Source organism: Rattus rattus, chromosome 10 (genome assembly GCF_011064425.1).
Source record: "Rattus rattus isolate New Zealand chromosome 10, Rrattus_CSIRO_v1, whole genome shotgun sequence".
NCBI lineage: Eukaryota > Metazoa > Chordata > Mammalia > Rodentia > Muridae > Rattus > Rattus rattus.
The window spans coordinates 40,374,371-40,397,746 of NC_046163.1; the positions used below are offsets into that span (position 1 = coordinate 40,374,371).

General features: G+C 39.9%; 1 protein-coding gene and 1 pseudogene across 3 annotated transcripts in view; both read right to left on the minus strand.

The window, feature by feature from the left end:
* Positions 1-5,421: 5,421 nt before the first annotated feature.
* On the minus strand, positions 5,422-5,902 carry LOC116910888 (annotated as a pseudogene).
* Positions 5,903-10,083: 4,181 nt separating this feature from the next.
* The window catches only part of Klhl20 (kelch like family member 20), a 44,327-nt gene continuing 31,034 nt past the window's right edge, over positions 10,084-23,376 (minus strand). Inside the window, exons 7-13 of one of the 3 annotated variants that reach the window (XR_004389315.1) lie at positions 22,158-22,341; positions 19,806-19,949; positions 18,908-19,041; positions 16,842-17,050; positions 15,185-15,291; positions 11,534-12,133; positions 10,084-10,312 (exon numbers count right to left, since the gene is read on the minus strand). Coding sequence is in view for 2 of the 3 variants with exons in the window: in XM_032914966.1 (XP_032770857.1) it covers positions 12,049-12,133; positions 15,185-15,291; positions 16,842-17,050; positions 18,908-19,041; positions 19,806-19,949; positions 22,158-22,341 (863 nt within the window). In the remaining variant the exon portion in view is untranslated. Of the gene's footprint in view, positions 12,134-15,184; positions 15,292-16,841; positions 17,051-18,543; positions 18,709-18,819; positions 19,042-19,805; positions 19,950-22,157; positions 22,342-23,376 lie in introns of those variants that run through there. The other 2 variants (XM_032914966.1, XM_032914967.1) reach the window with 2 other exon arrangements.

Below are 23,376 nucleotides of genomic sequence, written 5' to 3' on the forward strand. Positions count from 1 at the left end.
TTTTTTATTGGAAACTTTTTTTAATCTATATTTCATATTATCCCCCTTCCTGGTTTCCCCTCTGGAAATTCTCCATCCCATCCCCCCCATGAGGGTGCTCCCTGACCCACCCATCTACTCCTTCCTGCCTCCCTCCCTGGCATTCCCCAATACTGGAGCATCAAGCTTTCATAGGACCAAGGACCCTCCTACTGATGCCCAAGGCCATCCCCTATGACATATGCAGCTGGAGTCATGGGTCACTCCATGTGTACTCTGTGGTTGGTGGTTTAGTCCCTGAGAGTTTTGGGTTGTCTGGTTGATTGATATTGTTGTTCTTCCTATGGGGTTGCAATTCACCTCAGCTACCTCAGTCCTTTCTCTACCTCCTTCTCCACAGGGGACCCTTTTTTCAGTCCAGTGGTTGGCTGCTAGCATCTGCCTCTGTATTTGTCAGGTTCTGGCAGAGCCTCTCAGGAGACAGCTATATCAGGCTCCTGTCAGCATGCACCTCTTGGCATCCCCAATAGTGACTGGGTTTGGTGACTGCATGTGGGATGGATCTCCATGTGTGGCAGTCTCTGGATGGCCTTTCCTTCAGTCTCTGCTCTACAGTTTGTCTCCACATATCTTCTTGTGAGTATTTTGTTCCCCCTTCTAAGTACTGAAGCATCCACACTTTAATCTTCCTTCTTCTTGAGCTTCATGCAGTCTGTAAATTGTATCTTGGGTATTCCAAGCTTTTGGGCTAATATCCAATTGTCAGTGAGTGCATACCTTGGGTGTTCTTTTGTGATCGGGTTACCTCAATCAGGATGATATTTTCTAGTTCGATCCATTTGCCTAAGAATTTCATGAAGTCTTTGTTTTTGATAGCTGAGTAATATTCCATTGTGTAGATGTACCACATTTTCTGTATCCATTCCTCTGGTGAAGGACATCTGGGTTCTTTCCAGTTTCTGGCTATTATAAATAAGGCTGCTATAAACATAGTGGAGCATGTGTCTTTGTTATATGTTGGAGCATCTTTTGGGTATATGTCCAGGAATGGTATAGCTGGGTCCTCAGGTAGTACTATGTCCAATTTTCTGAGGAACCTCCAGACTGATTTCCAGAGTGGTTGTACCAGTTTGCAATCCCACCAACAATGGAGGAGTGTTCATCTTTCTCCACATCCTTGCCAGAATCTGTTGTTAGCTGAGTTTTTGATCTTAGCCATTCTGACTGGTGTGAGGTGGAATCTCAGGGTTGTTTTGATTTGCATTTCCCTGATGAGTAAGGATGTTGAACATTTCTTCAGGTGATTCAGGGCCATTCGATATTCCTCAGTTGAGAATTCTTTGTTTAGCTCTGTACTCCATTTTTTAATAGGGTTATTTGATTCTAACTTCTTGAATTCTTTATATATATTGGATATTAGCCTTCTATCAGATGTAGGATTGGTAAAGATCTTTTCTCAAGCTGTTGGTTGCCATTTTGTCCTAACCACAGTGTCCTTTGACTTAACAGAAGCTTTGTAATTTTATAAGGTCCCATTTGTCGATTCTTGATCTTGGAACATAAGCCATTGGTGTTCTGTTTAGGAAATTTCTCCCTGTACCCATGTGTTCGAGGCTCTTTCCCACTTTTCTCTTCTATTAGTTTCAGTGTATCTGGTTTTATGTGGAGGTCCTTGAGCCACTTAGACTTGAGCTTTGTACAGGGTGATAAGAATAGATTGCTTTGCATTCTTCTACATGCTGACCTCCAGTTGAACCAGCACTATTTGTTAAAAATGTTATCTTTTTATCATTGGATGGTTTTAGCTCCTTTGTCAAAGATCAAGTGACCATAGGTACATGGATTCATTTCTGGGTCTTCAGTTCTGTTCCATTGATCTACCTGCCTGTCTCTGTAGCAATACCATGCAGTTTTTATCACTATTGCTCTGTAATACTGCTTGAGGTCAGGGATGGTGATTCCCCCAGAGGTTCTTTTATTGTTGAGAACAGTTTTTGACATCATGGATTTTTTGTTATTCCAAATGAGTTTGTAAATTCCTCTAATTCTATGAATAATTGAGTTGGAAGTTTGATAGGGATTGCATTGAATCTGTAGATTCCTTTTGGCAAGATGGCCATTTTGACATTATTAATCCTGCCAATCCATGAGCATGGGAGATCTTTCCATCTTCTGAGATCTTCAATTTCTTTTTTCAGAGACTTGAAGTTCTTGTCGTACAGCTCTTTCACTTGCTTGATTAGAGTCACTTGTGACTATTTTGAAGGGCGTTGTTTCCTTCATTTCTTTCTCAGTTTGTTTATCCTTTGAGTAGAGGAAGGCTACTGATTTGTTTGAGTTAATTTTATATCCAGCCACTTTGCTGAAGTTGTCTGTCAGGTTTATGAGTTCTCTGGTGGAATTTTTGGGGTCCCTTAAGTATACTATCATATCATCTGCAAATAGTGATATTTTGATTTCTTCCCTTCCTATTTGTATCCCTTTGACTTCCTTTCGTTGTCTGATTGCTCTGGCTATGACTTCCAGTACTATATAGAAGAGAGTGGGCAGCCTTGTCTAGTCCCTGATTTTAGTGGGATTGCTTCAAGTTTCTCTCCATTTAGTTTGATGTTGGCTACTGGTTTGCTGTATGTTGCTTTTACTATGTTTAGGTATGTGCCTTGAATTTCTGATCTTTCCAAGACTTTTATTATGAAGGGGTGTTGAATTTTGTCAAATGCTTTCTCAGCATTTAATTAGATAATCATGTGGGTTTTTTTTTTTTTTTAGTTTGTTTATATAGTGGATTATGTTGATGGATTTACATATATTGAACCATCCCTGCATCCCTAGGATGAAGCCTCCTTTATCGTGGTGGATGATCATTTTGATGTGTTCTTGCATTCAGTTTGCAAGAATTTTATTCAGTATTTTTACATTGATATTCATAAGGGAAATTGGTCTGAAGTTCTCTTTTTTTGTTGTTGTTGGGTCTTTGTGTGGTTTAGGTATAAGCATAATTGTGGCTTTGTAAAATGAATTAGGTGTAGTATTCTCTCTGAATTAGGTATATTTTGTGGAAGAGTTTGAAGAGTATTGGTATTAGGCCTTCTTTGAAGGTCTGATAGAATTCTGCACTAAACCCTCCTGGTCCTGAGCTTTGTTTGGTTGGGAGACTTTTAATAACTGCTTCTATTTCTTTAGGGATTATGGGGCTATTTAGATGCTTTATCTGATTCTGATTTAACTTAGGTGCCTCTATCTGTCTAGAAAAATTGTCCATTTCCTCCAGATTTTCCAGTTTTCTTGAGTATAGGCTTTTGGAGTAGGATCTGATAATTTTTTTACTTTCCTAGTTTCCTGTTGTTATATCTCCCTTTTCATTTCTGATTTTGTTCATTTGGATGCTGTCTCTGTGCCTTCTGGTTAGTCTGGCTAAGAGCTTGTCTATCTTGCTAATTTTTGTCAAAGAACCAGCTCCTGGTTTTGTTGATTCTTTGTATAGTTCTTTTTGTTTCTACTTGGTTGTTTTCAGCCCTGAGTTTGATTATTTCCTGCCATCTACTCCCCTTGGGTGTATTTGCTTCTTTTTGTTCTAGAGCTTTCAGGTGTGCTGTCAAGGTACTAGTGTATGCTCTCTCCAGTTTCTTTTTGGAGGCACTCAGAACTATGAGTTTTTCTTAGCACTGCTTTGTGTTCCATAAGTTTTGGTATGTTGTGCCTTCATTTTCATTAAATTCTAAAAAGTCTTTAATTTCTTTATTTCTTCCTTGACCGAGTTATCATTGAGTAGAATGTTGTTAACTTCCATGTGTATGTGGGCTTTCTGTCATTTTTGTTGTTATTGAAGACCAGTTTTAGTCCATGGTGATCTGATAGGATGCATGGGATGATTTCAATCTTCTTGTATCTGTTGAGGCTTGTTTTGTGACTGATTATATGGTCAGTTTTGGAGAAGGTACCATGAGGTGCTGAAAGGAATGTTTTATAGATATCTGTTAAATTCATTTGGTTCATAACTTCTGATAGATTCTCTTGTCTGTTTAGTTTGTTTCCATGGTCTGTCCATTGATGAGAGTGGGTTGTTGAAGTCTCCCACTATTATTGTGTGAGGTGCAGTGTGTGTTTTGGACTGTAGTAAAGTTTCTTTTATGAATGTGGGCGTCCTTGCATTTGGAATATAGATGTTCAGAATTGAAAGTTTGTTTTGGTAAATTTTTTTCTTTAATGAGTATAAAGTGTCCTTCCTTATCTTTTGATAACTTTTGGTTAAAAGTCTATTTTATTTGATATTAGAATGGCTACTCCAGCTTGTTTCTTGGGACCATTTGCTTGGAAAATTTTCCAGCCTTTTACTTTGAGGTAATATCTTTTTCACTAAGGCACATTTCCTGTATGCAGCAAAATGCAGGGTCCTGTTTATTTATCCAGTTAGTCTATGTCTTTTTTATTGGGGAATTGAGTCCATTGATGTTAAGGGATATTAAGGAAAAGGAATTGTTGCTTCCTGTTATTTTTGTTGTTAGAAGTAGAATTATGTTTGTGTGGCTATCTTCTTTTGGGCTTGTTGAAAGACAACTTTCTTCCATTTTCTAGGGTATAGTTTCCTCCTTGTGTTGTGTTGGAGTTTTCCATCTATTAGCCTTTGTAGGGCTGGATTTGTAGAAAGATATTGTATAAATTTGGTTTTGTCATGGAATATCTTGGTTTCTTGAGAGTTTTGCTGGATATAGTAGCCTGGGCTGGCATTTGCCTTCTTTTAGGGTCTGTATGACATCTGCCCAGAATCTTCTGGCTTTCACAGTCTCTGTTGAGAATTCTGGTACAATTCTGATAGGTATGCCTTTATATGTTACTTGACCTTTTTCCCTTACAACTTTCAATATTCTTTGTTTTGTGCATTTGGCGTTTTGATTATTATGTGACAGAAGGAGTTTCTTTTCTGGTCCAGTCTATTTGGAGTTTTGTGGGCTTCCTGTATGTTCATGGGCATCTTTTTTTAGGTTAGGGAAGTTTTCTTCTATAATTTTGTTGAAGATATTACTGGCTCTTTAGGTTGGGAATCGTTGCTCTCTTCTATATCTATTATCCTTACGTTTGGTCTTCTCATTGTGTCCTGGAAATCCTGGATGTTTTGGGTTAGGAGTTTTTTGCATTTTGCATTTTCTTTGACTGCTGTGTCAATGTTTTCTAAGGTATCTTCTGCACTTGAGATTCTCTCTTCTATCTCTTGTATTCTGTTGGTGATGCTCCTGATCTCTTTCCTAGGTTTTCTATCTCTAGGGTTGTCTTCCTGTGTGATTTCCTTATTGTTTCTTAGATCCTGGATGGTTTTGTTCAATTCCATCACCTGCTTGGTTGTGTCTTCCTGTAAATCTTTAAGGAATTTTTCTGTTTTCTCTTTAAGAGGTTTTACTTGTTTACCTGTTGTTTACCTTGTTTATCTGTTTTTTTCTTTAAAGTTTATTCAATACAACATAATCTCCAACTTGACTGAGGTGGCTGACCGAAGCCCCCTCAAAACTGGAATTCCGTTGCTGAGCCAATCCTAGCCTCAGCTTTCTTGTCAGCTCCAAGGGGCACAGCACTCCTTCTGTAGGTGTCTCTGTCTACCTCCCCTCTTGTGAATCTTGCAGGCTGCTAACCCTCTGGACCTTTGGGCTGAGGCCTCTCAGTCTCGGAAGACTGCAGCACGATCTCTGGAGGTAGGTGCTGGTAATCTTGATATTGGATGCCCTCATTTGTAAGGTACCAGTAGAAATGTCTCCAAGCAAACTGCTCCTTCACGTATCCTCTAGACTTGAGAGACTGCGTGGCCTTCATAATATGAAGGTTGGGCATGTTCTTGTCTGCCAGCTTGGGGTGTTTGGGCATATGGACATCTTTTTTGGCAACCATCACCCCTTCCTTAAAAAGGAGTTCAATTCTTCTTAGGCATCAACATCAGGGTGGCTGTAAGGTCTGAGGCGGAGGCTGGAAAGCTAAAGATTCATTTATTTTATATTAATATATTGTAGCTATTTTTAGACATACTAGAAAGATGGCATCAGATCTCATTACAGAGGGTTGTGAGCCACCATGTGGTTGCTGGGAATTGAACTCAGGACCTCTGGAAGAGCAACCAGTGCTCTTAACCACTGAGCCATCCCTCCAGCCCTCTCTTGTACTTCTTTAAGGGAGTTATCTATGTCCTTCCTAAGATCCTCTATCATCATCATGAGATGTAATTTTAAATCCAAATCTTGCTTTTCCAGTGTTATGGGGTATCCAGGACTTGCTGTGGTGGGAGAACTGGGTTCTGATGATGCCAAGTAGCCTTGGTTTCTGTTGCTTATGTTCTTGCACTTGCCTCTCACCATCTGGTTATCTCTTATGCTACCTGCCCTTGCTGTCTCTGACTGATGATATGATAGTATATATACATAATCCTAAAGTTCCACTGTGAAAACCCCTATACCTGATAAACACTTTCAGCAAAGTAGTTGGATATAAAATTATCTCACAAAAATCAGTAGCCCTCTTACATCCAAATGACAAATGGACTGAAAAATATCAAGGAGATAACAGCTTTCACAATAGCCTCAAACAATATAAAATATCTTGCTGCAACTCTAAGCAAGTAAAAGATTTGTATGATAAAAATTTTAAGACATTGAAGAGAGAAACTGAAGAAAATGCTGTAAGATGGCGACAAAGCTCTCCCACGCTCACGGACGGGCAGGACTGACAGAAAAATGACCGCCCTATCAAAGCAGTCTACAGACTCAATGCCATCCCATCAAAATTTCAGCCTCATATGGAAGCAAGCCCAGGACAGCTAAAATAATCCTGAATAATAAAAGAACTGCAGGCGGTAAATCGATCTCCTATTTCAACTTGTACTACAGAGCGACTGTAATAAGAACAGCATAATATTGGCACAAAACCCGGCATGTTTATCAATGGAATCAAATTGGAGACCCAGACATAAATCCGAATACCTATGGGCATCTGATTTTTAATAAAGAAGTCAGAAATAACACACTAAAAATAGACAGCATCTTCAACAAATGGTGCTGGTCAAACTGGACAGCTGCATGCAGAAGAATCAGATAGATCCATCCTTATCATCCTGCACAAAATTCAACTCCAAAACCTCAACATAAGACCAGATATACTGAACCTGATAGAAGAGGGGAAATAGCCTTGAGCACATTGACACAGGAGATAACTTTCTGAACAGAATACCATTAACCTTAGCTCAGGCACTAAGATCAACAAACATGAAACTGAAAAGCTGCATGGAACATTTGGACAAAGTGGCAGGCTACAGAATGGAAAAAGACTTTTACCAACTACACATCTGATGGAGGAGTAATATCCAAAATATCTAAGGAATTCAAAAGTGTACATATCAAGAAAGCAACTCAATATAGTGGGGAAAGATCTATATAGAGAATTCTCAAAAGAGGAAGCTCAAATGACTAACACTTAAAAAGTGTTCAACATCTTTAGCACCAAGAAAGTACGAAGTAAGACTATTTCACCTTACGCCTGTCAGAATGGCTAAGATCAAAATGATTTACAAAGACGTCAGAAACACACACTGAAGAAACTACATCAACAAATGGCACTGGCCAGACTGGACAGCTGCAAGTCGATGAATCATGCTGGCAAAGATGTGGAGCAAGGGGAACAGTCCTCCATTGCTGGTGGGAGTACAAACGTGCACAGCCACTATGAAAATAATGTGGCAGTCCCCAGGAAGATTGGAATTGATCTACCTCAAGATCCAAGAGTATATTACTCTTGGGCATAAACCCAAAGGATACTTCATCCTACTACAAAGACACTTGATCAACCATGTTCATTGCTGCTCTATTTGTAATAGCCAGAAGTTGGAGACAACCTAGATGTCTCTCAGCAGAAGAGTGAATAAAGAAAATGTGGTACATTTACACACTAGAGTATTACCAAGCCACTACAAACTGACATAATGAAATTTGTAAGCAATAGACTGAACTAGAAAATAGACAAATATAGCATGCGAATATTAGCTATTAAGCCAATTTTAACAATACCGTCATCTGTAGAACCACAAAAGTTAGGTTAGTAAGTGACTAGGGGGACAAGTAGTAAGGGACTAGGCTGAATTGTGGGGAGCCTGGAATGGGCCTCCAAGTGGTCATGGAGAGGAAAAGGGGAGAGAAAGAAGGGAATACAAAGAGAGACAGCTAAAATTAAGGTTCATTTAAGGTACAGTATGGAAACAACACAGTAAAAGCTTTTTAAAACATGTACATATATGACAGCAATCTAGCTGAAATTGCAAAATAATGGGGGAGACAGAACCCCAGTTGACCATCCTGTTACCAGATGAAGCTGCCAGTCTCAGGATTGGGTTACATCTAATTGAGTTGCTGACCAAAGGGGACCCTTGGAATCATCCCAAATCCAGGCTGTTGCCAAGGCTATAGGTTACTCTCCACAAAATGATGGCAAGGCCCATTGCTGAAGATGACACCTACACAATTTCATTGAACATGGAGAAATTGGTCTGGTGCCAACAAAGAGCCTTTACCCCTACATCCTAATGTTTTGGTACAGGGCAGTACTCTGCATGCTTCTAAAAGAGAAACCCAAACCCAGCCACAAATCCTTGAAGCAACAATGGTGTCTTGCCTGCAAGATATGCTATAGTGTGATAGTGGCAGAGAGCTTGTGGTAGTAACTGGCCAGTGACAGATTTGACTTTAGGCCTGATCCAGATGGTAAACAATACCTGACACTGCTTGGATAACAAAAACCTAAGAGTAGCTAGCCCAGGGACCTAGGGTAAAATCAAATACGACTGTTCGTTTAAAAAAAAAGTAGCAATAAAATGACTCCTAATGACATTCTGCTATAGTCATAGATGAGTGTCTTTGCTCAGTCATCAGGAGAGTTCACAAAGGAGAAGCTTCCTCCTGTAGCACATGGTAACAAATACAGAAACCCACAGCTAGACATTACACAAAGAATGAGAGACCTTGAACACTTAGCTCTAAATGTTCTCTCCATCAAGGTTCATTCCTACCTCCACCCTTAAGGCTCAGGAATCCTGTTGAAGAGAAGTGTCAGAGCCAGGGAGGTGGAGGGTCTAAGAACAGAAGACCCTCTAAGTCAGTGGTCCTTAACCTGTGGGTTTGGACCTTCAACCTTTTTGGGTTTGAAGGATCCTTTAACAGGGGTTGCCTAAGACCATCAGAAAAACAGAGATGTTACAATTCATAACAGTAGCAAGGTTATAGTTATAAAGTAGCAACAAAAATAATTTTATGGTTGGGGTCACCACAACATGAGGAACTGTATTAAAGGGTCGCAGCATCAGGAAGGTTGAAGATCACCACCTAAATCAACATGATCAAAGCTCATGTGAACTCATAGCAGCATGCATAAGGCCTCATCTCAATCCTTCCACAAATGTGTCCTCTTTTCCTATGAATTCGGGCTTACAGAAACATCCTTTGGTTTTGAGAAGGGCCTTTGAGAGATATTCCTGATTCAAACTGTATCAGCCTTACTGTATTTATTGTAGGCTGTGTTTCAGATAACTCGTGTGGTAGTCTGGCATAAAGACAGACAGAGTAGGGCTTTGGTAAAATGATATGCAATACCATTTCTATTATAAAATATGTAGGCAGACTTCCTTGGTATTTATACATAGGTGATTGTGCTAATGGGTTTGGATGATTTGATTAGTCCTTTCAATCCAAAACTGTTAGGACTCTTACACATGAGAAAATACGTTTGCAGATTGGGTTACAGATACATAGTGAGAAGTCTTAATTGTATCACTGTCAGGATGAAGCACTTTAACTTTATATATAAGTAATATACAACAACAAAAAGCTCCACATACTCAGTAGAGTTAGAAGTACTAAGTAGCAGTACCTAGGACTGGAGAGATGGTTTAGAGGTAAAGGCACTACTGCTAAGCCTGAAGTGGGTTTGAGTCCACCTGATGGAAGAAGAGGACCGACTTCTGCAAGTTTCCTCTGGTGCTGTGGCATGCTCCACCCCCTCCCCCCAACATGCACATGCGTGCACACACACACGCACGCACGCACGCACGCATGCACACCGTGGAAAAAAACACACAAAAACTTTAAAAATTAAACCATTTTTATGGTAAATACTACCTTTATTTTAAAAAGTTATACATGCTAGAAAAAGCATAAATGATACATGTAAACAACTGTTTACCAAATACTTATTTTTTCCTTGAAAAAGGTGCAAATGATGTTTAAATGTAAACACAAAAGGTGCCAGGGGAGAGGGAGAAGGTAAAGGTTATTCCTTTTGGTTGTGGCTAAAGTCTCATTCAAAGGTTTTCCTGCAAAATACATTGAAAGGAAAAAAATCAGTCTATGACTATTATGGGGGAGAACCTTAGGCACTAAAGTTTTCATTTCTTTCCTTAAAATTTTCAACCTTTCATCAGAAAGTGCAACTTAAGAGACAGAGTAGCAGTGGCCGTATGAGATCAAAGTGATACTGTTAGGACCCCAGCTCTGCTCACATGCTTGGCTGGCTTGGAGTTCCTTCACACAAGCTGCTAACATGAAAATCATTCCTTTGCTGTTACTAAGGGTCACCTCAGAGTCACCAGGCCAGAACATCCGGTGTAAAGTGAAAAACAGAAGTCACTGCTGGAGAAAGGTCACTGCTGCTTGGTTGCAAAGAGGAGACAGGAAAGAAAGCTGCAGGTGGAAACAGTCAGCGCAACTCCTACACAGCTGCACTTGCCTTCACTGGAATTCTCAAGACGACAAGCAATGAGCCTTACACTGTTTTTATAAGAGGCACTGAGCAGAGACCTAGGTACAGGTACATGTGGTAGACACTATGAAAATACTACAGGAGAAAAGAGGGAAGTGGGGTAGAAAGTTCAGCTAGACAGATGTAAACACCCACCAGTGAATGCAGATCGTAGCATCTGAGTCCTGCTTTCATAGATTTAATATTCCTTCCTAATTGTCCTATTGAGTGAGATGTCTTCTTATTCTGTTTCTCTTTTACATTTAAAAGAAATTTCATTTTTAATTACTTATATTTGATGGGTATATGTTTGTTTGTATATATGTGAATATACAGGAATACAGGTACCTACAAAGGATAAAAGAGCCCTGGATAAGCCAGCTCAGTAGTTTTCAACCTGTGGGTCGTGACCTCTTTGTGTGTGTGTTGTGTGTGATGGAAGGACCCTCTCACATAGCTCGGACATCAGATATCCTGCAATCAGATGTTTACCTCATGATTTATAACAGTAGCAAAATTACAGTTATGAAGTAGCAACAAAAATAATTTTATGGTTCGGGGTCACCACAACATGAGGAACCGTATTAAAGGGTTGCAGCATCAGGACGGTTGAGAACCACTGTTCTAGATGGAGTTACACACAGTCGTGAGCTGCCAGATATAAGTGCTGGGAACTGAATTCGGGTCCTCTGCGTGCAGCATGCACTCTTACTGAACCATCTCCAGCCCCCTTTACATTTGGAGTGCTCCAGTATTTAGTGCAGAATGGGAGCTAGCGCATATACTAGGATCTTACCTTCAGCACTGGCAATCTCAGTAGATGGACAGTGTCTACTAGGAATAACGTCAGGTCACACATAGCCCTTCTGCTCTTATCGGTATTTTTAAAATCAACACAAAACCTAGAAAGCAAAGTAAATTTTGCAGCTTGGAACTTTTGCCTTTTTTTTTTTTCTTTTTTCTTTTTTCATGGTAGGAAGGATAAGTAAAAAAAAAAAAAAGTTTAAAAACAACATAACAACAATAACAAAAACCCAAAGGACCCGACCCAAACCAACAAAACACAAACAAAATCCCATCAAAACTCCATGATAAATTAAAGCCAAAAATAAATACTCTTCTGCACAGAGCGGAAAGGCATTGTGCAAAGGTGGCATTTTGCAGGTGAGTTCCATCGTTAGACTGGTATTTCTGAATGTTGAGGCACCGGCAAAGAATAAAATTTGTTCTATTGTTTCTCGAGCTGTAGAAAGCTTTGAAGTCAAGGCTCTTCCAAATATAAAGGAGTGTATGCAAGATATTTTTCTGTGTTCACCATATATGGGATTCACAATGTGTCATTTTAATAACTCCTACACCACCTCCCAGCCGACGGTAATTCATCCCTCCATATAACCTGCAAGGAGAAAGACAAAGGCACACTTACTCACTGGAAAAAGCACTGCTCCTTCTAAACGAAGACACCAGTCACAGCATTTTCAGCTTCGTGTAACTCTGCCACAGTCAGAAGCAAACTGAACACAGGCAAGTAGCAGAGGGAAGTCAGACTATGACTGAAAAGCTCCCGGGTGGGTGAGGCTGGCCTGCCCTTTTGCACTAGAGCTTTGCTCCTAGACTGGATTCCAAAACACAAAACACTGTGTCCCACATTGCTGTGTCTAATTTTTTGCCTGACTATTTCCGCAGATATACTTTCTCCTTGTGTAAAACTTTCTCTGTTGTTAATTAGTTAATGTCTTCTTTCTCTTGCCCGCAGCTGTGGAAGCGCTGGTGTTAGAGGTATGCACCACTGTACTTGCCTTTATTATTTTTATTTGATTTTTCTATTTGACTTTTGAGCTATTCTCACTCCAGCTCTGGTTGCTTCAAATTCATGGCAATCCTCCTGCCTTAGCTTCCAAAGGGCTGGGATTATAGATATGAGCACCAAGCCAAGCTGCTCAATTTATTTCGCCTTCCTCTCCCCTCCCCTCCCTCCCTCCCTCCCTCCTTTCCTTTCTTTGTGTGCAGGTGTACATATGACTGGAGACCAGAGGTCACCTTAGATGGATGTCATTGTTCAGAAGACATCCGTTTTATTTATTTTTTGAGACAGGGTCTTTTGGTGGCTGACTGGTCAGGCAGCACAGGGATCTGCTTTGTCGGCCTCCCCAGCTTTGCTGTTACAGCCATCATGCTTGGCTTTTTATGTTGCGTCTGTGGATTAAAATCAAGTCTTATGCTTGCAGAAAGCAGCAAGCACTTTTCCAGCTGCTCTTTATTCCCAGCTCATCAGCTATTTGCTTTTATTCCCTTGTCTATATAATATCATGTATACAGTATCATCTATAAAGTAGCATTTAGTGTGTGATATGTGTACAAGATCATCTCCAAAGTTAAAGACCCAGGGAAAAAGAACTAACTTCTCATTCAGCAAAGAAATAAAACTGATTTGGGATATGCACCAGGTATGGTAATACATACTATAATCAGACATGGAAGGATGAGGCAAGATGATTACCTCAGCTTAAAACCAGCCTTGACCTACAGAGTTCTAAGCCAAACTGGGCTAGAGAGGGCTACTTACTTTCTTTCTTTTTTTTTTTTCTTTCTTTTTTTTTTTTCGGAGCTGGGGACCAAACCCAGGGCCTTGTGATTGCTAGCCAAGTGCTCTACCACTGAGCTAAATCCCCAACCCGAGGGCTACTTTCTTAAAAAAGCAAAACAAACAACCAAAAACCAAACAAGAAACAAAACAACAACGAACCAACCAAGCATGGTGACCCATGCTTGTAATCCCAGCCCTCAGGAGACTGAGGAGGAGGACTGCTGTGAGTTCGAGGGCAGCCTCGGCTGCAGTCAGTTCAAGGTTAGTTTGGCCTAGAGTGAAAGCCTGCTTCAAAAAGCCAACAACAAAACCACAAGTAATAAGTTTGGGCTAGGCATAGAACACACACCGTTAACCCAGCACTGAGGAGGCAGAGGCAGTGGATCTCTTGAGTTTGAGGCCAGTTTGATCTACAGAGTGAGTTCCAGGACAGCCAGGGCTGCACAGATAAACCCCGTCTCAAAAACTGAAGCAAAATAAACAAAAAAACCCAAACCAACAAAAAAAAAGTTTTTAGATTATAGATGTACATATACATCACAGATTACATTATATAATCTATAGATGATTTTTAAGACCTTCATTAACATCATTCACCACACATTACTAATTTTAATAATGGTTACTGAAAGAAGTCCATATATAAATTATAGTGATTATGAGATAGAAGTAGTTGTAGCTATTTCTTTAATTATGCTTACTCTACATTCCTACAAACCTAACCAACCAACCAAACCAAACCAAACCAAACCAAACCAAACCAAACTGTATGAAGAAGTAAACACTCCATGAGTGGGAGGCTCTCTTTGTGCAAACCTGCTCCTCTCTGGGCTTTACCCAGTTAGTGATTTAGCAAGGCTTCTATGGCCACACTACAGACAGACAGACTTTGTTTGCTAATCACATAGCACGTCCACTTAGTATGACACTACAGTGCCAACACTGGAACTGCAGGGGATCTGCCCTTACTTTTGTTTCCTCAGAACTCTTAGTAAATCAGATAAACATTGTCATGAAAAATGTAATGTTGGAGCAAAAAGCACTCCGTTAACTGACTTCAGTACTGTGACCACGACAGTTGTCTCAGTCTCTGTAGGATCAACTGTAGGGAGTGCTTGACTAGCATCCGATGTACTGGGTTGGGATGTGGAGATTGCTAGAGGGTGAGCCCGCTCCCACCAGTTAGGCTTGGGCTCTAACACTGTGCCCAACCCCGTCCCTGAGGATTTAAAAACAACATCAAATCTATAAAATGAAGTTTAACATAGTTAGCCTCTCAAAAATAAGATGCAGCTTCCTATCTAAAAATGACCTTTAAAACAGGGCAGATTTCAAACCTGGAGAATCTGTTATCATTATACTTTTAAAAGCTAAAGGAGGAGGACTAGGTTTCAAAATAGTGTTTTGAAAGTTAACTACATCTTACTCCCTACAAAGGCTTCTCAAAAAAAAAAAAAAAAAACCAAACCAAGACCTGTGTGCCCAGACTGAGAACTGAAGGTGTGGGCTCTGAGTCTAATAATGGCACTAGCTTATTTACGCATGCTTTTACTTTCTTGGTATGATGGTTTCCCCGGCAGGATATGATGGGGGACAGAAAGGATATTCTTCACTGTTTTTCTCACCTCTACTTATATAAAATGAATGATTATTAGAATTTAGGGATATTTTATAGCTACTGTAGAACAGCCAAGTTAAAATGCATCGTCATATCTGGGTTACTTCAGCTCCCTTCAGGAAACCACATGAAAATGTCAGTACATTGGCTATCCCACTTTTGGCGGTCATGATCTTTCTCAAGCCCATGACTTTAAGTTAGGAATGAAAAGACTTAGAAAACTTAGAAAGTCTAAAGGTTACCTCCATGTATTGGCATCTGGGTCAAAAACTTCAATGGTCTTCAAGTATGTTGTACCATCAAAACCCCCGACTGCCATGAGCTGTCCATTGACCACGGCTAGGCCAACCTGCAGGAGCAAAGCACAGTGCAGCTGGAGAACTGAGAAAACCATTGGGAAATTCACACTGTTTCTAGGTAGACTGCTCAAATCTCTTATATTCTAGTTTACATAACTTCAGGGAGAAAAAGTAGCAGTAATCTAGGAAATGATAGAAACCATTAAATTATGTGTTTTATTACTATATGTACACAAGAAGAGTCAGATGCATTTGTAAAATGTAGAAAACCAGTCACTCGGTATGAACAAGAATTTCCAAACTGCTCTCACTTCTGGTTTGCCCTCTCTAATCCACTTTCTACACTGCTACTAAAATATTATTAAAAACACAAACGTAGCACATCACTCTGTTCAGAAACTTCTAAGCTTCCTTCTGCCTACGACAGGTTTTAGGTCTGTAATGTTACTCAGGTTTTCAGAAGTCTGGCCACCATGTTTGGCCTTCCCTCCTACATCTGCTCCTCTCCTAATGTATTCTATGCTCTTGTAATACTGGAGTAACTGTAGTCTCTGAAACAGTATACGGGGCTGAGTAAGCCATATGCACTAAGCCCACTCTCCCACGTCCTTCCATCACGTACAGCACTGCTACAGCACACCCTTACTGTAGACACTCAAACATTTCAGGCTCCTTCACCAGACCGGCAGTTCCCTGAGAAGACTCCATAGACACTGTGCCTTCTACATGAGTGAAAATGCAATCACAATGGACAGTGAGAACAACAGGAATAATCTAAATGCCTGAGTAATAAACTGAGACACACAAATGACTCTTCTACTCGATGGTGCCATTCAATGAGACTCTTGATGCACGCAAACCAGAATTCGCTCCTTTTTATCCTCAGATTAGGGAGTCTCTGGGTGCAGTTTGCTTCTCTTCCTGTTGAGTATGTGTCCTATAGTGATGGACTCCTGCCACAATCAATGTTTAATGGTCTAGGGTTCATTGAGACGAACGTTCCCAAAGGTGAATTTTATGTTCCGTTTTGGACATCTCTTAGTGACCAGTCATTCATTCGTAGTTGGGACCATGACAACAGATCAGCCAGAGGTGGCCTACGTTATAGATGGGGCAGACTCAAACCACCTTTGGAAGACTTGTAGAAGGGCCAGATATGCTTTACTATTTGTATTGGTATACAACGTCGCCTTGAAAAAATTAGCTAAAAAAAAAAAAAAATCACAGGAATAGTTAGTACTATTATACAGAAATTAAATAGGGGACGAAATAGAAAAGATATCATGTAGAGAAATAGCTGGTAAAAGATAAATAAAAAAATAGTTTTTATAGTTATATATATATATATATATATGAATGCATAGAAAATATTTAGCTCCTGGAGTTAAAAGCAATCAAAAGAAATACAAGCTTTTTGAGTTTTTTTTCTCCTGTTTTTTCTAAAAGCGTCTTGATAGCTGAGACACTGAAAATACCGCACACAGACATCTGCACCTCACTTCAGTGTCCTAGCGCAGCTTACAGTTTAGAGAACTTCTTTTACACAGTCCCTCTCAATGCTTGCTTGCAAAGCTCAAAGCTTCCAGTAGCTGGCACTTACTCCACTCCTGCGGGATGTCATGGCCACCACGGGAGACCACTGGTTAGTTCTGGGGTTGTATCTCTCAGCACTGCTAAGCTCTGTAGTGTCGTCTCTCCCTCCCACAGCATAGATCATGTCCTGGTACACTGCACAACCTAGGTGTTTCCTTCGGGTCCCCATAGGCGCTATGGTATGCCACCTGTTTTCCTGAGGATTGTAGCGCTCCACTGCAGTGAAAAGAAAGATCAGTAAGTGACGTATACCTGTTTCCTCCTTCATAGTCACTAAAACTGCAATGACACTTATTTTCCATAAATAATCTGATCAGGACCCAGCTTCTTACAGTCTTCTGAGGAAAGCGCATGTGTTGACTTCTAGCTGTGACTACATAACTAATTACATATACTTTCTGAGTCTTATAATAGGGTGGAACTTGATTAGGACTTAACAGTTTAGTACTAAAATTTATTGTTATACTAAACAGCTTTTGTACTCTTACAGTCCTCATATAATTTACTTAATTATTTATTCATGTTTTGCTCTTTTTCAGATGGAGTCTTGCTCTGTGGTGCTAGCCTGGAACTCATTATGTAGCACAGCCACAAACTCACGATCCTTATGTCCCTGTCTCCCAAGTGCTGGGATTACTGGCATGCTCTCCCATGCCCAGACAACGAGTCTCCTGTTGTGCTGCTGACAATATCCTTAGATAAATACCTAATATGTCTAGACCAGGGACTCTCAACCTGTGGAGCACGACCCCTTTTGAGGGGGAGGGGTCACCTATCAGATATAGACAGTAGAAATCATAACAGGTATGACGTAGTAATTAATTAACTTTAATGGTTGGGGTCACCACAACCTGAGTAGTAAACGATTGCTGCAGTAGGAAGGGTGAGAACTGCTGGTCTAGATAAAAAGGCAAACAAGCTTGTAGTTCTAAGGTTTTATTTATTCTTTTTTTTTTTTTTTTGTTTTTTTTATTTACTTTTTTTTTTTTTTTTTTTTTTTTTTTTTTTTTTTTTTTTCCGGGGCTGGGGATCGAACCCAGGGCCTTGCGCTTCCTAGGCAAGTGCTCTACCACTGAGCTAAATCCCCAACCCCGGTTTTATTTATTCTTATATTAAAAGAATTCTCTTTTACTAGGGGAGGTGGTGATTATAGGAGGTAGGGAACTCAGTCTATGTAGAAAGTAGAATTTTGTTTTGCTTTTTAAATTGTGGCCCTATTTATTATCTATCTATTTTATGTCTAAGTGTCTTGCCCTCATGTATGTATATGCACTATGTGCATGCCTGAGGACTTCAATGAAACCCTGGGACTGGAGTTACAAATGGTTGTAAGTCCCCATGTGGGTACTAGGAACTAAACCCGGGTCCTCTGTAAGAAGTGTTCTCAACCAAGTGTTTTTAACTATCGAGTCTTCTCTGCAGCCCCAGAATTTTTAAAAACTCACTTTAAGTTTTTTGCAGCTTATAAAGTATGTAGAGAAATAAAACTGTGGGGAACATATTAGAAGTTTGAGTTACAATTTCCTAGAGAGAAAATTAAAACATTTTCTTTAAAAAGATACAGAATAAGGGTTGGGGATTTAGCTCAGTGGTAGAGCGCTTGCCTATGGCAAGCGTTTAAGGCCCTGGGTTCGGTCCCCAGCTCGAAAAAAAAAAAAAAAAAAAAAAAAAAAAAAAAAAAAGATACAGAATAACTTATGAGCACAAATTAGATTCAGTGGGTTACTAAAAAAGAAAGAAAGAAAAAGAAGACAAAATGAAGCTGGGAGTGGATCTGAGAGGAGTGGGAGGATGAATATAATAAAAATGTATTGCATGAAATACAATTAATTCTTCAAGAATTAGTAAGGATGTTATATTGAAAGTTATAGACTGGGGTTGGGGATTTAGCTCAGTGGTAGAGCGCTTGCCTAGGGAAGCATAAGGCCCTGGGTTCGGTCCCCAGCTCAAAAAAAAAAAAAAAAAAAAAAAAAAAGTTATAGACTAACCCGAGCTTTTAATACTTACTATAGAGGGATTCCCCCCAGGAAAATGTGCTGTGTTTGGAGCTCAGACTGCCTTTGAGGGACTGACCTGTGTTGAGTGGGGATGTCCCATCAGAGCCACCTACAGCATACAGGAACCCTCCCAACACAGCCACAGCAACTCCCAGCCTTCGAGTGCTCATCGAAGCCACCCGAGTCCACTTGTTCTCCTTTGGATCATACCTGCAAAGAGGGAAACACACTCCTATTGCCCAAGCAGTTCCTAAAGTCTGAAATCACAAGAGATCAAATGGATACACACATTTGCCAACGCTTAAAAAAAAGTACACACACAGAGTAACACACACAGTTATACACATTTACTATTCCGCTTTTTTAAAAGCCACAGATTTGTCATTTGAGACAATAGGATGAATGTGGGGGGACATTATGTTAAGTGAAATAAATGAGACACATGAAGAAAAATACCATTTGATCTTAAAGATGGAATCTAAAATTAGTCTAATTTATAGAAGCAAACGGTAGAGAATTCCACTCTCAGTGGACTGGGTGAGGGGTTAGCAGGATCAGAGATATGCTGGTCAAAAATATGTTCAGGAAATCTAAAGTACAACTCAGTGAGTAGTTATTACGTCATGGATTTGAAAATTTGGTGAAAACTGTTTTCACCAAAACTCCTGAAGTATGTAGGGTAATAATGCATCAGCTAATTGGTTTGCCTTAGCCATTCTATGTGATTTAAATAGTTAAATATATCATGTTTACCATAAATGTATTTTTTAACAATTAAAGAACAGATGGGGGGGGCTATAAAATAGCAGAAGGAGAGAACCAATTCCACAAAGTCATCTTCTGACCCCTCCCTCTCTCTCATTGTAAGTTCTAGGCCATTTAGAGCCTAAATGGCAAAAAAGCTAAAAAGGCAAAAAGAACTATGTATGTCCATTACACAGAACTGAAAATTACTTTGATTAAAAAGAAATCACCTCTCAACTATATTGAGGCAAGAGACACCGTCCTGTCCACCCACAGCATAGAGAAAACCTCCAAGGACTGCCACACCAACGCTTGTCCTACAGGTGCTTGTAGGGGCCACATCACTGCTCCACTGGTTTGTTTTGGGGTCATACCTGCAAAGAACACATGCAGAGTTCATGTTACATGGTAGAGCTTGGCTGTGCTTCTGATATTTAGACATATCAGCATACATTTCTATAGAAGGACTGTTCCTTCCCTCAAGCATGGGTTGATTAACAATCAAAGCCTATGAATGGAGATTGAACTGAGGGGCCGTAGGCTAGCAACTGCTGCTACAGATCTACATCCCTGCCTGATTTATCCTTTTACATTGATTTTTAACCTTCTTTTTGAATATATTTTTCCCTTTGGTTTGGCATGCATCCCTTAAGCCTTTGCAATAAAATGTTATTCACATCTGCATTTAAATGCAAAATGTTTTATTTATATAAATAATACCACACAGTACAAAGTTTCCTCCTTGGATGTATTTTGAGATCTCTTTTCGTTTAATAAAATTGTAGATTTTTTTCCCTTCGAGCTATTTTGTTATATTGTAATGTACCATGCACCGTTTGATCTTATTTTTTAATGATTTATTTTCATGTGTATGTATATATACACATATCTGCATGTATGTATGCATTTATGTGTATATATAACTGGACTCAGTTCCTCTGGCAGGGCAACAGCGTTTGTTCTTAAACACTGAGCTATACATCTTTCCAGTTCCTTACCACACTCTTATGGATATATTCTTAGGTTGTTTCTGGTACTTTAATAATTGTAAACAGGAATTGCAAGGCTGAGCATAAGCTCAACAGTAGAGTGCTTATCTAGCATGTACAAGACCCCTTAACCCTAAGAATCCAAAGACAACCAAATCGCCCTCACTTTGTAGCTATATCCATTTTTACTTAAATTTTCGTTACTTTCTTTCCTCCTTGTTTTTTCCCGTTTTTTTCCCCCTAGATTTTTGTTGCTCTGTATAACTTCTTGATTTAAAAGCACAATGTTCTTTTTTTCCCCCTTTGAGACATGGTCTCACTATTTAGCTTGGAATAGTCTTAACCTTGTGACCCTCTGCTCTCTGACTTCAGCCTCCCAAGTGCTGGGATCACAGGTGTGTGCACCCTACTCATCTTTCTTTCTCCTTTCTTACTTTCAAATGTGTCTGACGCTGTTTGTGCAAACTTTTGCCTGTGCGTACACTGAAGGTTTACATATGCTCCGCTGAGAGAGTGGCCTTGTTGGAGTGGGTGTGTCACTGTGGGCGTGGGCTATCAGACCCTCTTCCCAGCTGCCTGGAAGTCAGTCTTCCACTAGCTGCCTTCAGATGAAGATGTAGAACTCTCAGCTCCTCCTGCACCACGCCTGCCTGGATGCTGCCATGCTCCCACCCTGATGATACTGGACTGAACCTCTGAGCCTGTAAGCCAGCCCCAATCAAATGTTGTCCTTTATAAGACTTGCCTTGGTCATGGTGTCTGTTCACAGCAGTAAAGCCCTAACTAAGACCTATACCTTAGTTACATTTTAGATATTTTGATATATATTGACTTCATTGTTAAGCTACAAATATTTAGTCATTTGTCCTCTGATTTATTTAGCATGCTGATTTATGTCTAGGTGCCATTCTCCCTGCCATTCCTCCTTCCACAATCTATAGAGCCAACCCTTCTGTTGTTGTTTGTCTGCTTTTGTTTTTCACCTATGCCACATCTAGAACCAATGTCCAGAACTGGATACACAACATAGATATGCTATGGAACTATGACAATCACTACAGATCAGCACAGCTTAATGAAAGAGATTGTGTGGCAACAAGAAACTTAAAAGAAAAAAGTCCCTCACTGTAACTTCCAGTGTGTCAGGTACCTCAACAGTCCTATAGTGTGGAATGCACAGGCATGCTTAAAATACTTATGGAAGAGCAGAGGAACAAGTAACTCATCTGTGAGAAGGTTTTACACAGGAAGTAAATCTGAAATCTTGTAGCCTTAAAGGGGCACAGATATTTGGGTGGGAAGAACAGTATGTGTACATGCAGGGGCAGGAGGAAGAAAGAAGACAGTGTGCCCGAGAAGCTGCAGGCGGTTTGCTGTATCTGCAGCAGCATGCTTAGAGAATGACTGTGTCCAGTGAGGAAGAGACCAGAAAAATCGGTAAAGATCAGCTCATAAAGGTCTTATAAGTCATGCTAAGGAGTCTAGACTATTAATTGGTGTCACAAATGTACCACTAAATTAGTAAGTCACACATTTCTTAATACCTCAAACAAAATCATAGGAACAATAGGAATTTTTTCAAATTAACCTTACCTTTCAACACTATTGAGATATGAGGATCCATCATGGCCACCTACTGCATATAACAGGTCATCAAGAACACTGACCCCGACTCCACATCGCCTTTTACTCATCGAAGCCACCATTCGCCACTCATTGGTCTGGGGATCATAGCGTTCAACACTGGAAATGGCATCTCCACTGCACCAACCACCAACTAGGAGAAACCGAAATGGTTAAGAGAACGCCTGTCCTGAGGCAGACTGCTAGCCTCACTATGACTTCCTGCTCTGACTAACCAAGCACATGCAGAAGCAAGCCAAGGACAAGTTATAGTCACCAAAAGTCAGCAACAGTCCCTGAGCTGTGCCTGGATCTTGGATCCTCGTCTCCAGAACTAGGAGAACATGCATTTCTTTTGTCTGAACTACCCAGTCTACGGTATTCTGTTATGCCAGCCTGAGTAGGCTAATAGAGTAAGATTCAGAATAACTGCCAAGCCAAGTTCCATTGTCCTTTCCTAAATGACCACTGGAGGAAAATATGTGGTAATGGCAGATAATGCTAAATTTGTTTTTCTTTCCAACCATGTCCACTTCAATATAAATAAGAGTGACTTAAAACAACAATAACAACAACAACAAAATAACCAAGGTTATTTAAAGCTTAAAACACATTGAAACTACTAGTTTCTACATGGTGTTAAATGGTTCCTGAGCCACATTAAAAACAGACTAATATCATCTTCTAGACAAACCTAAACATTCACTTTCTTTATTTCCAATCTCAATGTGATATAATTTCACCTTATTATTGTTTCATTTAAATCTTAAGTCACGTGGTACTAGACCACAGCAAATGTGTGTACAGTGATTTGCTTAAGTGTGAATTCCATAATTGGGCATATATAAGGAATTTCAATAACAGAGAAAACACCTTAAATTCTAACATGGCCCTAGGCTGGGGCAGCAGTAGCAGTAAAACAATATGTCAGGTTGTCCTGAGCTCAACCGACTTCAAAAGAGCCAGCCAAGTCTTTTAATGTGAGATAATGCTTTTGGCAACTCCATGTAATTCTGAAGTGACTTTGCTACATAGTTTTATATAACCTATACAGTGACTAGCTATATAGATTTATAAACGTATGTGGTGACTAGTTACATAGGTTTATATAACCTATGCAGTGACTACTATATAGGTCAATGCATGCTACAAACACACATTGTGTGATGGTTTTAGATGGGATTTTCAG